General features: G+C 46.3%; 4 protein-coding genes across 4 annotated transcripts; 3 read left to right on the top strand and 1 right to left on the bottom strand.

Moving 5' to 3' along the window:
- Positions 1-960: 960 nt before the first annotated feature.
- On the bottom strand, positions 961-4292 carry N7495_000508 (ATP-dependent RNA helicase MTR4; the record flags this gene model as incomplete). The annotated part of the gene is made up of 4 exons (XM_057203178.1): positions 961-1141; positions 1193-1758; positions 1819-4194; positions 4248-4292. 4 exons carry the CDS (start codon positions 4290-4292, stop codon positions 961-963), a joined length of 3168 nt encoding a protein of 1055 aa, XP_057067251.1.
- Positions 4293-4582: 290 nt separating this feature from the next.
- On the top strand, positions 4583-4921 carry N7495_000507 (cytochrome c oxidase VIIc family protein; the record flags this gene model as incomplete). Its single annotated transcript, XM_057203177.1, has 3 exons — positions 4583-4742; positions 4802-4834; positions 4896-4921. The coding sequence occupies 3 exons, from the start codon at positions 4583-4585 to the stop codon at positions 4919-4921; spliced, it is 219 nt and encodes a 72-aa protein (XP_057067250.1).
- A 457-nt stretch (positions 4922-5378) lies between these two features.
- On the top strand, positions 5379-9745 carry N7495_000506 (Elongator subunit IKI3; the record flags this gene model as incomplete). Its single annotated transcript, XM_057203176.1, has 8 exons — positions 5379-6516; positions 6574-6666; positions 6725-7284; positions 7336-7489; positions 7545-7887; positions 7935-8197; positions 8258-8391; positions 8444-9745. The coding sequence occupies 8 exons, from the start codon at positions 5379-5381 to the stop codon at positions 9743-9745; spliced, it is 3987 nt and encodes a 1328-aa protein (XP_057067249.1).
- Positions 9746-10850: 1105 nt separating this feature from the next.
- On the top strand, positions 10851-12026 carry N7495_000505 (zinc-dependent alcohol dehydrogenase family protein; the record flags this gene model as incomplete). Its single annotated transcript, XM_057203175.1, has 5 exons — positions 10851-10971; positions 11023-11042; positions 11115-11421; positions 11479-11621; positions 11706-12026. The coding sequence occupies 5 exons, from the start codon at positions 10851-10853 to the stop codon at positions 12024-12026; spliced, it is 912 nt and encodes a 303-aa protein (XP_057067248.1).
- Between the last annotated feature and the right edge of the window lie 438 nt (positions 12027-12464).

The raw sequence follows: 12464 nt of genomic DNA, 5'->3' as shown, positions 1-12464 counted from the left end.
ACAATGGTCCGCAGGGCATCGGTATCAAGTGTCTCAAGCAGACGAGGCAGGGGAAGAGCTCTACCAGAGACATTTGGTCGAGTACGCTTTATATTCCGGAAGCCAGGGAGCTGGCGAGAAGTGAAGGCGGGTGAGCTTGGGGGAGAAGCAGACATGCGTGCATCATGGTCGTTGCCATCATCATCAGCTTTCCGCTTTCGGTTGGAAGAAGGCGTCGACACTGCAAAAGCTGGGTCAGTAGAACGTTTTTTGAGGATCAAAAAGATCAAAGACGGGGGACCGTACTCAGACGGGAAGGAGAGAATCGAGGGTTCTCGTAGAAATGGGGCGGGACAGGAGGCGTGGCCACCAGACTATTCATGTTGACAGCCGGATGGCAATAATTATAACAGTTCAAGGGATGAGGAACTCAAGGGTATAAAGGAGAAAGGAGAAAGGAGAAAGGAAACAGAAAAATGCGCCCAATAGGGTGAGGTGGAGAGGAGGTGCAAAGAAGCAAGAGAAGCGGTGGAGCGGTGGAGAAAAACCTTGGACGTTGCAGGAGGCAACCTGCGCCGCGGTTCTAGGTCAAGGTAACTCCTCGATGTGACAGACAAAGATATCCTTGGAGGAAGAAGAAAATGATGAGAAAGAGATTGAAATGAATAAAATAATACAAATGAGAAACTCTAGGCAAATTGACAAAAATTACGAAGAACAGTGATATTAGGTACACTTCAGACCAGACGACGCTCGGGCACCACTACGACATGACTAACATACAGTAAAAATCTTATACTTCATGAAACAACTCAAATGTCCATCATTAGAAAGCTCATTAGAGGCATTCATGGATCATTTCATTTTAGCCATCTAAAATATACAATCCCATTCCTTCCGATGCAATGTCGCGATCCACTTTACCAAGTGCAGTCTCCAATTTGCTCTCTAACTCATCACTGCTCACGGCCTTGAATGTCCCTACAAATACAAAGATTGAGCTGACACAATATCACGACGCACTTTGCCCAGCGCAGTCTCAAACTTGCTCTCTAGCTCATCACTGCCCATAACCTTGGACGCCTGAGCCATTTGACGCATACACTCCTCAAGTCGACGGAAGACACGGATCAAGCTGCCCTCAAAGACCTGGGTCATTTGGCTGTTGATCATTAGTTGTAATTCAGTAACATACGATACTAATGGGACCTACCAGATTTCCAAAAAGCTCTTGCCATTTGCCCACTCAAACACGACCTCCATAAGCTCCCAATGGAAGCCCTCAACGTAAGCTTGCTCGTTCAGGTCCATCTTACATTCCTGCGAGACCTTGGCGATTTCTCGAGCACGCAATTGAATCTCCTTCAGAGGTTTTGACAGCTGTTCATTGTTGATGGGGTCCGCCTGCTTGACTTGTTCCTCGAAAACGAATACGCTCAGGACAGCTGCAGTTACCTCAGGAGTAAGAGTGTTGAAGAAACCTCTGAACAACAATTCACTCAACATCAATTCGTCACCAGCGCTGATCTCACAGGCAACGCGACCTTTTAACTGGATAACATCTGCATCGTTGATGAATCCCAGACGACGCAACACACGTTTGCGATTCTTAAGCTCGGCATGCTCCAGCATGGCACTGACGTCGGATATCTTCTTTTTGATGGTTTTCATTTCATCGCCCAAATTTATCTTGCTCACATATTGGTCATAAAGCTGAGGCAAATCTTCCCGGTTGATTAATGGGGACTGGAAAAGTTTAGATTCGAGAATCTCGGTTTTCTGTTTTACGGTTAGCGTAAATACGTTAAAACTTGGTATTGATTGGCTGAAAGAACCTACTCGGATCGTGTCTTTGAAACCCGGATCCGTGATATTCATGTGTTGGATGGGGTCCAAAACGGGGAAGCCGTCTGGGAAACGGTTCCGGGCCACGAGCAAGACTTTGAATGCATCCTCACGTGCGGAAGATGGAACAAAATTGGTCGAAGGGGGTTGGATGCGGATTCCTGAGATGTTTTCAATGCAGCTCAACATGACGGGAACTAGTTCAACCCGACCATTCTCTCCTTCCTTGCTCGGCTGCAAACCGGGAGGCATTTCCTGGTGAGTCTTGGTGCCGATATCAGGCCCGTGGGCAAGTTCCAAAAGCACATCAACGAACCATTGGGACTCAGACTCCTCGGTATTCAAATTCGCTTTCTTGTACTTGTTGGAGATTTTTCGTTCGTGGGCGCGCACAACCATCCCCCATCCGAAGTCCTGATCTTTGTGTTTGATATGAACTAAGCGGCCGATCTGCAGAAATTGCAGACAGAAGTTCGGATGAGTGATGACAGAACGAATATCTGCGCGGTACTTGTCCAATTGCTTCCGATAGTCGTAGTATTCACGAACGAGTCCTTCATCTACAATTTTGATGTCGTCTTTCTTGGCACTCAACTCCTGGTACTCTATCTCCAGAGCTGAGACACTGGCGGTCTCTTGGAAGTGCTTGAAACATTTCTCAAGCATGTATTCTGGAGAAATTACCTCCACACGCATCAGGTTAAGAACCATGTTATAGCCAAGGTGAAAGGCTGAGTTCAATGAATCTTGTTCGCCACGCAGAATCTCTTTAGCAACCTTAGGATCCATCTCCACGCCAACCATCATGATCACAATACCGCGGTCGTCGAGACCTCGTCGACCAGCTCGGCCAGACATCTGAATGAACTCGGACGAAGTGAGCCAGCGCTCCCCAGAACCATCCCATTTTCGAACGTTAGTGAAAATAACAGTCTTTGCGGGCATGTTAAGGCCGATAGAAAATGTCTCGGTAGCGAAAAGGACTTTAATAAGATGTTCTTGGAAGAGAATTTCGATAATCTCTTTGAGAATTGGCAGTAAACCAGAATGGTGAACGCCGATACCTCTTCGCAGGAGAGGCAGAATATTACCGACCTGGGGAAGCTTCCGATCTTCCGGTGAAAGCATTTCAAGGGCGTGGTCGAAAACCTTACTCACTTGCTCCTTTTCCGAATCATCGTTGAAAGACATGCCTCTCAATTCAACAGCATGCTTTTCACAGTCCCTCTTGCTAAAGCTGAAGACGATCAACGGGTCGTGGTTCTTGGTGATCATCAACTTGACAAGCTTCTGAATATCACTGGTACCTTTCTGTCCACCCTTGTTCACGGTACCCTTTTTGCCGAATTTTACCAAGGCATCTCCTGAACCATCGCCCGCCTTCGTCTTGATGGCATGCATTGCTTCCTGGAAGTTCTTTTCGCGGAATAGACCGGTCTCATCAACAATGAGGCGAAGACCGTCAGAGCCATTTGGAAAGAGGTAGTGCTGTAGAGGAGTTGGTCGGTAATCGGTATAGACAACGTGAACTGGCTGTTCGTGTATTTTGCAAATCCACTCGGCGAACTGCATGGCGTTGGGAATGGTGGCAGACAGAAAGACGTAACGAACTTTGTTGGGCAAAAGAATAAGAGTCTCCTCCCAAACAACACCACGAGACTTGTCGCGCAGGTAGTGAACTTCATCAAAGATAACCCATTGAACCTCACGTGTGATCTCAGAACCACGATACAGCATGGATCGGAGAATCTCAGTGGTCATTACAAGGCAGCCAGCAGTGGGGTTGATGGTCACATCACCGGTCATCAGTCCAACATCACCAAACTCAGCAGCGAATTCACGATACTTTTGGTTACTCAGCGCCTTGATTGGACTGGTATAAATAACTCTTTGACCTTCTTTCAAGCTTTGCGCAATAGCGTATTCTGCGCAAACGGTCTTTCCAGCACTGGTATGGGCTGACACCAACACACTTTCGTTTCTCTCAATGGCATTAACGGCCAATTGCTGGAAAGGGTCGAGGGGGAATGAGTATGTTTTCGCGGGCTCGCTCTTTGGCGTGTAGGTTGAAATAGGAATGTAATCATATCCCGGAGGAACTGCCGTTTGATGGCGCAATTGAGATGATACCTTCATGCTCGAGGAACCTTCTGGAACTGCAAGCTCGCGTTCTTGCGCAGATTCGAAAGTGTCTGCGACGACTGGGACAGGTGCATCTTCAAGACGAGGGCGTTTCTTAAAGGGTTGATCAATATCGTTATCGGGGATTTGGTTTGTTTCGACTTCAAGGTTATCTGTTGAGATGTCGAGTTGGCCTTGAACTGGTTTCGCGTCATCGGATTTCAAGGTATCGGATTGACGCTTCTTGTTCTTTTTTTCTTGTCTTTTTTGACGCGACGGGCTTCGCTATCCTGTTGAGCCACAGCGTCGGCCGGCTGGGCATCAAATACGTCAAAAAGATCGTCCATCTTCAACACTCGAACCGTGTTAAAATTGGCGGATAAAGAGTCGGAGATACAAAGACCTGGACTTTTTTTTTGAAATTACGATTGGCAAAATTGAACTCGGAAGGCGGTCAAACCTGCAGTTAAATCACGTGATATATCCCGTGATCTGAAATCAGCCCATCTCTCAAGATGTTTAAGGAACCGTCCGTCTATTTCCGATTGCCCATTCTCTCCCCTCTTTACCTCAAGGTGGGTTGTTTGTACAAACACTGTTATACTAGTATAATCCTCACTCTAATATTCTCTCAAAGATGTTCGCTTCTTCCGCTATCCGCGCCGCTGCCCGTCGTGGCTTCTCCACCTCTCGCGCTCAGTTCGCCAGCCCTTACCATTACGCTGAGGGCCCTCGTTCCAACATTCCCTTCAACCCCAAAACCAAGTACTTCGCCGTGAGATACTGGTCATACATGGGTTAGTGGAAATGTATCCCGAGCTCAGTAATACAGGGATAAGCTAACAATTTCTCTCAGCTGTCGGTTTCGGTGCCCCCTTCGGCATTGCTGGTACGTTTGCGCTTGGCTCTCAATTAAAATTATCATACAACTCTAACAATTCATTTCCTAGTTTGGCAAACCTACAAGACCAAATAAGCGTGGTCCGCATAAATTTCCTCCTAACGGCAGTGTGAACGCGCTCGTGGCGGACATTTGAATTGGGCCTCGAGCCAATTGGATATCATGTACAAAGCTAGAGAATAACAATCGTTCCTTATTGCTAGACTCAATTCGTAGCGTTGTAGGTACTGTAGGTACTGTAGGTACTGTAAGCATTAGTTACTACTTGAAATATGGATGAAGTCATTGGCTGAGCGGCTGTGGAACATCAAAATCTTAAATTCTGCATTTTGATACAAAATCACTCCGAGCCACCTCCACCTCCAGAGGAACAACCAACCTCGGTCGTTTTGTCTTTGACGAGCCAAATTGTCAGTCCCTGACGTTTATCTCATTTTTCAATTATCTTGGCTCTATACAATTACCGTTTTCGGGTTCCATGGCGGGGTAAAAAAGATTTTAATACACAAAAGACTAATACCCATTAAGAAAGATGCGTAACTTGAGGAATATTCGTCTCCAAGAGACTCATCTCCAGGGTGGTCTTCCTTTGACTGCCACTGCTTGGGATACATCATCTGATTCCATTGTGTGCACCTTTGGCCCTTCAGAGAACAGTCCAGTCATCGAGCTGCGCAGGAAGCGCCCCGAGGTTACTTCCGCCAACCCTCTGAGCCCTGATGCATTTGATTGTATCGCATCGTGGGATGCCCCTTCTCCCTTACCGGACTTGTTATGCGATAGAGTGCTCTCTCTGCATTACTTTGCAGATAACCTAACGGCAATTCTTGTATTGGAGGGTGGTGATATTGTGATTGTCCGCGAGGAGCCTCTCCCTGGAGAGGACAAGATTGAGATCCTGGGATCAGTCGATGTGGGCATCACCGCTGCTGCGTGGTCCCCAGATGAGGAACTTCTGGCAATCACCACTAGAGCCAGGACTTTCTTGTACATGACAAGGGAGTTTGAGAATGTGGCTGAAATTACCTTCACCCAGGCAGATTTGCAGGCCTCGCAGCATGTGTCAGTTGGATGGGGTAAAAGGGAAACCCAGTTCCAAGGAAAGAGAGCTAAAGCCCTTCGAGACCCAACAGTACCGGAGAAAGTCGACCAAGGCAAGCTGAGTACTTATGATGATGCCGGCACTAAAATTAGCTGGCGAGGTGATGGTGCCTATGTCGCAGTGAACACACTTGATGAAGAACATCGTCGTGTCATAAGAGTTTATTCGCGAGAGGGTACATTGGACAGCGTGAGTGAGCCAGTGGACGGACTTGAAGGTGCCATCAGCTGGCGCCCGTCTGGAAACCTCATTGCAGGAATCCAGCGAATGGAAGAACGTATCGATGTTGTTTTCTTCGAGCGAAACGGCTTGCGCCATGGGCAGTTCACACTACGTCTGACTGAAGAGGAGCGAACCACCTGGGCCTCGTACATTCAACTTTCGTGGAACATCGACTCTACTATACTGGCGGTTCGATTTAGAGACAGAATTCAGCTTTGGACCACCGGCAACTATCACTACTATCTGAAACAAGAGATTCCGATAGAGGTCGATACTGATTCCTTGCTCCCATTCTCCCTTCAATGGCACCAGGAGAAAGCCTGGCGATTTGTTGTCGGAGCTTCAGGTAATCGAATTACAGAGCATATAATATGTGATTAAGCTGACTGATTTTTACGAAAAGGCTCCATTCTGGACGTGGATTATGCCTTTGATATCAACCATGGCTCTACTGTCATTCCGGAAGATGTCGGTGCAGTTGCTGTGATCGATGGAAGTGAGTATTCTTTCTGTCGCACTAGCAATTGAATCAGAATTTTAACCTAGCTGAGCAGAGAATTTGAAACTCACCCCATTGCGATTTGCTGGAGTGCCGCCCCCAATGGCACACAATGAACTCACGCTGGACTCTAACGTCATTGACGTGGCGTTCAGTAAGTCCGGGTCTCGAATTGCCGTTTTGATGGACAATAGATTTTCAGTCTTTTTGTGGTCCTTGAAGAGCCGTCCAGTTGGAATGCCACTCATTGAGTCTAGCTATCCTCTTTCAGAATCAACCATGTGTCGGCCCAGACAAATTGCGTTCGTGAACGATAATGAGGTATATGTTCTCAAAAGCAGTGGGCCAAATTCCAGCTGTATCGAAAGAACCACTTTGGAGACCCGTTTGACGCGTGTTGTATATCAATCCACGGAGTCTGAGCAACTGTCTTCGATTTTCTCCGGAATTGGGCAACAAGCTCTCTGGTTCTCACACACGTGCCTACCTGGTCAACCTGCTACTTACTCAAGCATCGATTCTGCTGATGAAGATGAAATTGCGATTTCTCCTTGGACCGAGTGTCCCACTGCCGACACACACTGGGCTTGTGCTGTTTCGATTTCAAATGATGAGGTATTTTGACCTGATTTCTCAAACCTGAATCCACAACACTAACTTCTGTAGCGGATACTAATCACCATGGCGAGATCCGGCACATTATATGTCAACAGGCGAATTCTTGCGAGAAACTGTACTTCGTTTTCGGTGACCTCCGCCCATCTTATTTTTACTACTTCGCAGCACTTGTTGAAATTTGTGCATTTAAACCGCGCTGAAGGTATGGTCTAGCAGCATATTATATCCTACGTCACCGAAGCTAAATGGTACTCTAGACATGGAGGTCCCTGAAGATGCTCCAGAAACCGACGAGAGATGCAGAAGTATCGAGCGTGGATCAAAGTTGGTATCGGTGATGCCATCTGTTTTTGCCGTTGTTCTCCAGGCCTCTCGAGGTAACCTTGAGATTATTTACCCTCGAGCCCTGGTGCTGGCGGGAATTCGTACTTTTATTGACTTGAAGAGATATCGGTCCGCCTTCCTCGCTTGTCGCAGCCAGATGGTAGACATGAACATTCTTCATGACTATGCGCCACAACAATTCATGGAGAACATTGAACTATTCATCGAACAGGTGAAGAAGGTCGAATTTATCGATGACTTTCTTTCTCGCCTCAGGTAAGAAACAAATTTACTTCTTTGGTGCTCTGCTAATATCATTTCAGCGAGGATGACGTTTCGCAAACTTTGTATAAGGATACTCTTAAGATATCCACCAACGAGTCGGCTGTTGCTCAGCCGAATAAGCCCAACCAAACTTTGACTAAGCCAGTAACGAGGACAAGCAAGGTCAACGCGATCTGTGATGCTTTCTTGGGAGTTCTGCAAAGTCGTGTGGAAACCAATCTACAAAATTTGATTACCGCGCATGTCTGCAAGTCCCCACCTGACCTAGAGGCGGGTCTGGGACTTGTTGCTGAGCTTCGAGGTAAGCATCCAATATTTGAAAATTTGTGCTTATTTGGTTGCTAATCAACTGGAATATAAGTTCGAACCCCCGATCAAGCCGATGATGCTATTCAACACATGTACTTCTTGACTGATTCTAATCGTCTCTACTCACATGCACTGGGACTCTATGACCTTGAACTCACTCTGCTGGTAGCCCAGCAAGCACAGATGGTAATTCTTCTATTTAGCCTTTTGGACTGTCCCTCTACTAATAAATTACTAGGACCCACGAGAATATCTTCCATTCCTCCGCAAATTGGAACAAATGCCTGAAGGTCGACGTCAATTCGAAATTGACAATCATCTTTCCCGATTTACCAAGGCTTTGAAGCATCTATTCACTCTTGGTGCTCATGATGAGATCCAAACCTATGTTACTAAGCATGTCCTGTACAAGGAGGCACTTGAGATTTACAAATACCAGCCCGAGCAACAACGAGCAATTACCCATCTCTACGCAGACTATCTTCAAGGTGAATCGAAGCACAAAGAGGCGGCAATTGCTTATGAGTCCCTTGCGTTATACATTGAAGCCTACAAAGCATACAATCTGGCTCATATGTGGCGAGAGTCTTTGTACTGTGCCATGATGGCTTCTTTGTCGCAAGAGGACTTACTTGCACATATCAACGATCTGGCCGCAACCCTTGTTGATGAGGATCGTGACTATGTCTCGGCCGCAATCATCTACGCAGAGCACCTGCGTGATATCGTCACAGCTGCAAGGCTGTTATGTCGGGGCTCGAAATTTGCCGATGCTGCCCGCCTGCTGACGCTCAATGGAAAGCAGAACCTGGTCGAAGAAATTGTTGACAATGGTCTGGCAGAGGCAATGGGCTCGATGACTGACCTCCTTGCTGACTGCAAGTCTCAACTCAATGCCCAGGTGCCTCGAGTTCATGAACTCCGCCAGTTGCGTGCTGCAGACCCATTGGCCTTTTACGGAGGCGACCCAACGGGCGGTGAAGGCGGTGTTGATATCCCTGATAACGTGTCGCTGGCTCCTACTGATGCCACAACCCTGGCTGGTCGTACCATGTTTACCCGGTATACTGGCAACACTGGAAAAACCGGGAAGACAGGGAACACGTGGCAGACATCACGCACACGCCGAAAGGAGGAGCGCAAACGTGCTCGTGGTAAGAAGGGCACCGTCTACGAAGAGGAATATCTCGTCAATAGTATCAGGCGACTTATTGAGCGAGTCAACTCGACTGTTAACGAGGCAGAGGCGCTTGTTGATGCCCTACTGCGGCGCGGCATGCGTGAGCGTGCATCGGCCGTTGAGAAAGCATTGGAAGATGTGCTGAAAATGTGTGCGGACTCTCGCAACGACGTGTTTGAAATTCCCGCGGTTGATGTAGCGAAGGATGAGGCTGAAGATGGTGACGCCCAAGATCCAAGTGTTTATGTCACATCTGGCTCTCGGGTTCTCGATGAGAGTATGGCTACCATTGCTGGTACTGCTGGCCGCAAAGAGGCGCCTGTCGTCAAAACGATAAAGAAATCCTCTTTGATCGCTTAGTCAAAACGTGATTTTTTGATCAATAGATAAAAATATTAGGGCATTAAATGGACTCTGGAAAAATGTATCGTTATATTGCGTTTTTATGAAAATAATTGTGAACATTGAAGTACCTCGTCACTATAACCATTAATGGATGGATGTACTAAATCTTATAGCCGCCTCTTTTATGAAAGCCCTGGGAGCTCACAGGTAAGATTGGAAAGCTGAGCTACTATCTAGATGCCAATTACAATAGGTCAAAAGTCCAATTTTTCCAGAGTCTCTTTTCTTTCCCCATTAGGAATCAGTCTTCCTATCATAATCAACCTAACTGATGAAGTTATTATAAACTAACCACATGCCATATCATGTTATTCTATTGGTAGAAGAGTTATAATAACATACTAGCTATTTAACAAGTCTAATACTTTGTGTGATATTCCCCCCTCTGAAAAAGCTGTCGACTTAATTCGAGAATGGCTTGTCTCTTCTGGTATTTATCGGTCTTGAGTCGCTCACTCAGACAATAAGGGCTGACTAGCTTTTGATATACGCATGAAGTAGAAATATTCTTCATTCCCGAATTGTATGAGCACGAGCATTCAAGCACTTCTAGTATTCGAGCTGGGTCAAGTTGACTCCAGACCTGAAAAACCGTAGACAGGTAAGAGAGCATCCAACTTGGTCCACGTCAAGCCAAATATTGAAGCTAAATCGTCCACTAGGAGCCGCTATTCATCTCCTCCCAAGATATTGTCGCTTTCAGAGGACCGTCGTAATTGTGAATACAATACGACACCGACTTACATCAGAGCTCTCTACAAGCTTCCAGACGCGACAAAATCAAAGCCAGCCAAGGGGAACTCTCTCAGTCTCTATGAGCAAGGTGATTACTTTGCCAAGTCCGACTTGGACCTTTATGACCCCGAGTTTTCTCCCTGAGTTCTTAGAGGCACCTATCCAATTCCAGCATTGGTTAATGGCGCCAACTTCTCCCTGCCCGCATATAGCGATTGTTCATAATGATTTGAAAACAAAAACAAAATTTATATTTATATTCTGCGGCTATTTTCGGGGCTTCATATTTGAAAGGTGACTCCAGTGATAAATCATCCCGAAAGCAATGGACGCAGTTTTCACAAATGCGAAGCAGTGGAATATCGCAGAGGAGAATGGTGTACTCTCCTTGAGATATAGCGAGAAACCCATTCCTCAGCTAGACGACAACCAAGTTTTAGTCAAAAGTACGATACTCAAAATTTTCTGTCTATTCAAGTAGTTTCTCACCTCTGAAGTCCACGGTACGTCTTTAAATGTAAGTTGACCTATACTCCCATAATCTCTTTCCTTTAGGGTATGTCAGTTGCTCACAATAATCCATGGTTAGTTTCGTGACCTTCTCATATCTCAAGAAAAATACACATTTGATCTCAAACCCGGTGTTTTTCCCGGTTCAGACGGTGCAGGCACTGTTGTAGCCATTGTAAAGCATGTCACTCGATTCCAGCCAGGGGATCATGTGGTCACTATCATCCAACAGCAACATCTAGCAGGATCAATCGATGCCCGGACAGCCAAATCCGGGCTTGGCGGCTCCATCGACGGCACCCTAAGACCTATCGGGGCATTTGATGAGCAATGGCTAGTCGCAATGCCCCAAGGATTGAGTTTCGTTGAAGCATCCACGCTCAGCTGTGCCGGATTAATAGCCTGAAACGCCCCTTTCGGTCTGTCTGATAAAAGGATCACAGTAGGCCAATGTGTTATCACCCAAGGAACTGGAGGAGTGAGTCTATTTGCAGTCCAATTCGCCAAATCTGTCGGTGCTAGGGTCATTGCCACTACTAGCACAAGAGAAAAAGCGAAATTTCTTGAGAATTTGGGCGCAGATCATGTTATTATCTACCGAGCTACTCCAAAACGGGGGGCTATAGCCAAATAATTGACCGGGAAAGTTGGCGCTGACCTTGCTGTGGAGATTGGAGGTCCTTCAACTTTAGAACAGAGCATCGCTAGTCTGAAGCTTGATGGTCTTCTGTGTGTTGTCGAGTCTGTTGGATCTGCTGGTCAGGATATTAAGATGCCTCATTTGCTGGACTGCTGGGTGAACCTGTTCACTGCACGGGGTATATGGGTTGGTAGCCGACTTCAGATGGAAGAGATGATTCGAGCAATCGAGGCTAATATAGACACGCTCCGTCCGGTAGTTGACAGCGTATTCCCGCTAGACCAAGTTAAAGAGGCTTATAGCTACCTGGCATGTGAACATCTGGGCAAGGTGTGTATTAATATTGAGTAGAAAGATTTAATTTTCATCTCTATGAATTGATCTACCATAGCTTCCAAAGAAACTATAAGTAGGAGGGAAATGAGATACTTTTATAGAACCACGCACGGAGAGCTATTGAGACTCAGACCTAACATGGAGGGCAATTATATCCGAAAACGGCTTACAAAATATCCGATATGGCGTAAACTCCGGGAGGAGGGGACGATGGAATCGCCATGATTATACATGGCATTGTAGGAAATCATGGTTTCGCGTAATCAAGATAAAATAGACCCCAGGATAATCAATATTTCTTGATTATGTATAGTGAAATTCTTTACTTCTTATAACTTTCCCAGCAACTCCATCATGAGTATAAATATGAAGTCAGCCAAATCATTACTAACTATTGACTACTCGAGATAAAGATGAATAGCTAGACTTATTCTAGGTCCTTGTGCTTCGTGT

Source organism: Penicillium taxi (genome assembly GCF_028828555.1).
Source record: "Penicillium taxi strain IBT 34144 chromosome Unknown utg000001l_segment0_segment0, whole genome shotgun sequence".
Classification (NCBI taxonomy): Eukaryota; Fungi; Ascomycota; class Eurotiomycetes; order Eurotiales; family Aspergillaceae; genus Penicillium; species Penicillium taxi.
This window is presented reverse-complemented; position numbering and strand designations above follow the sequence as displayed.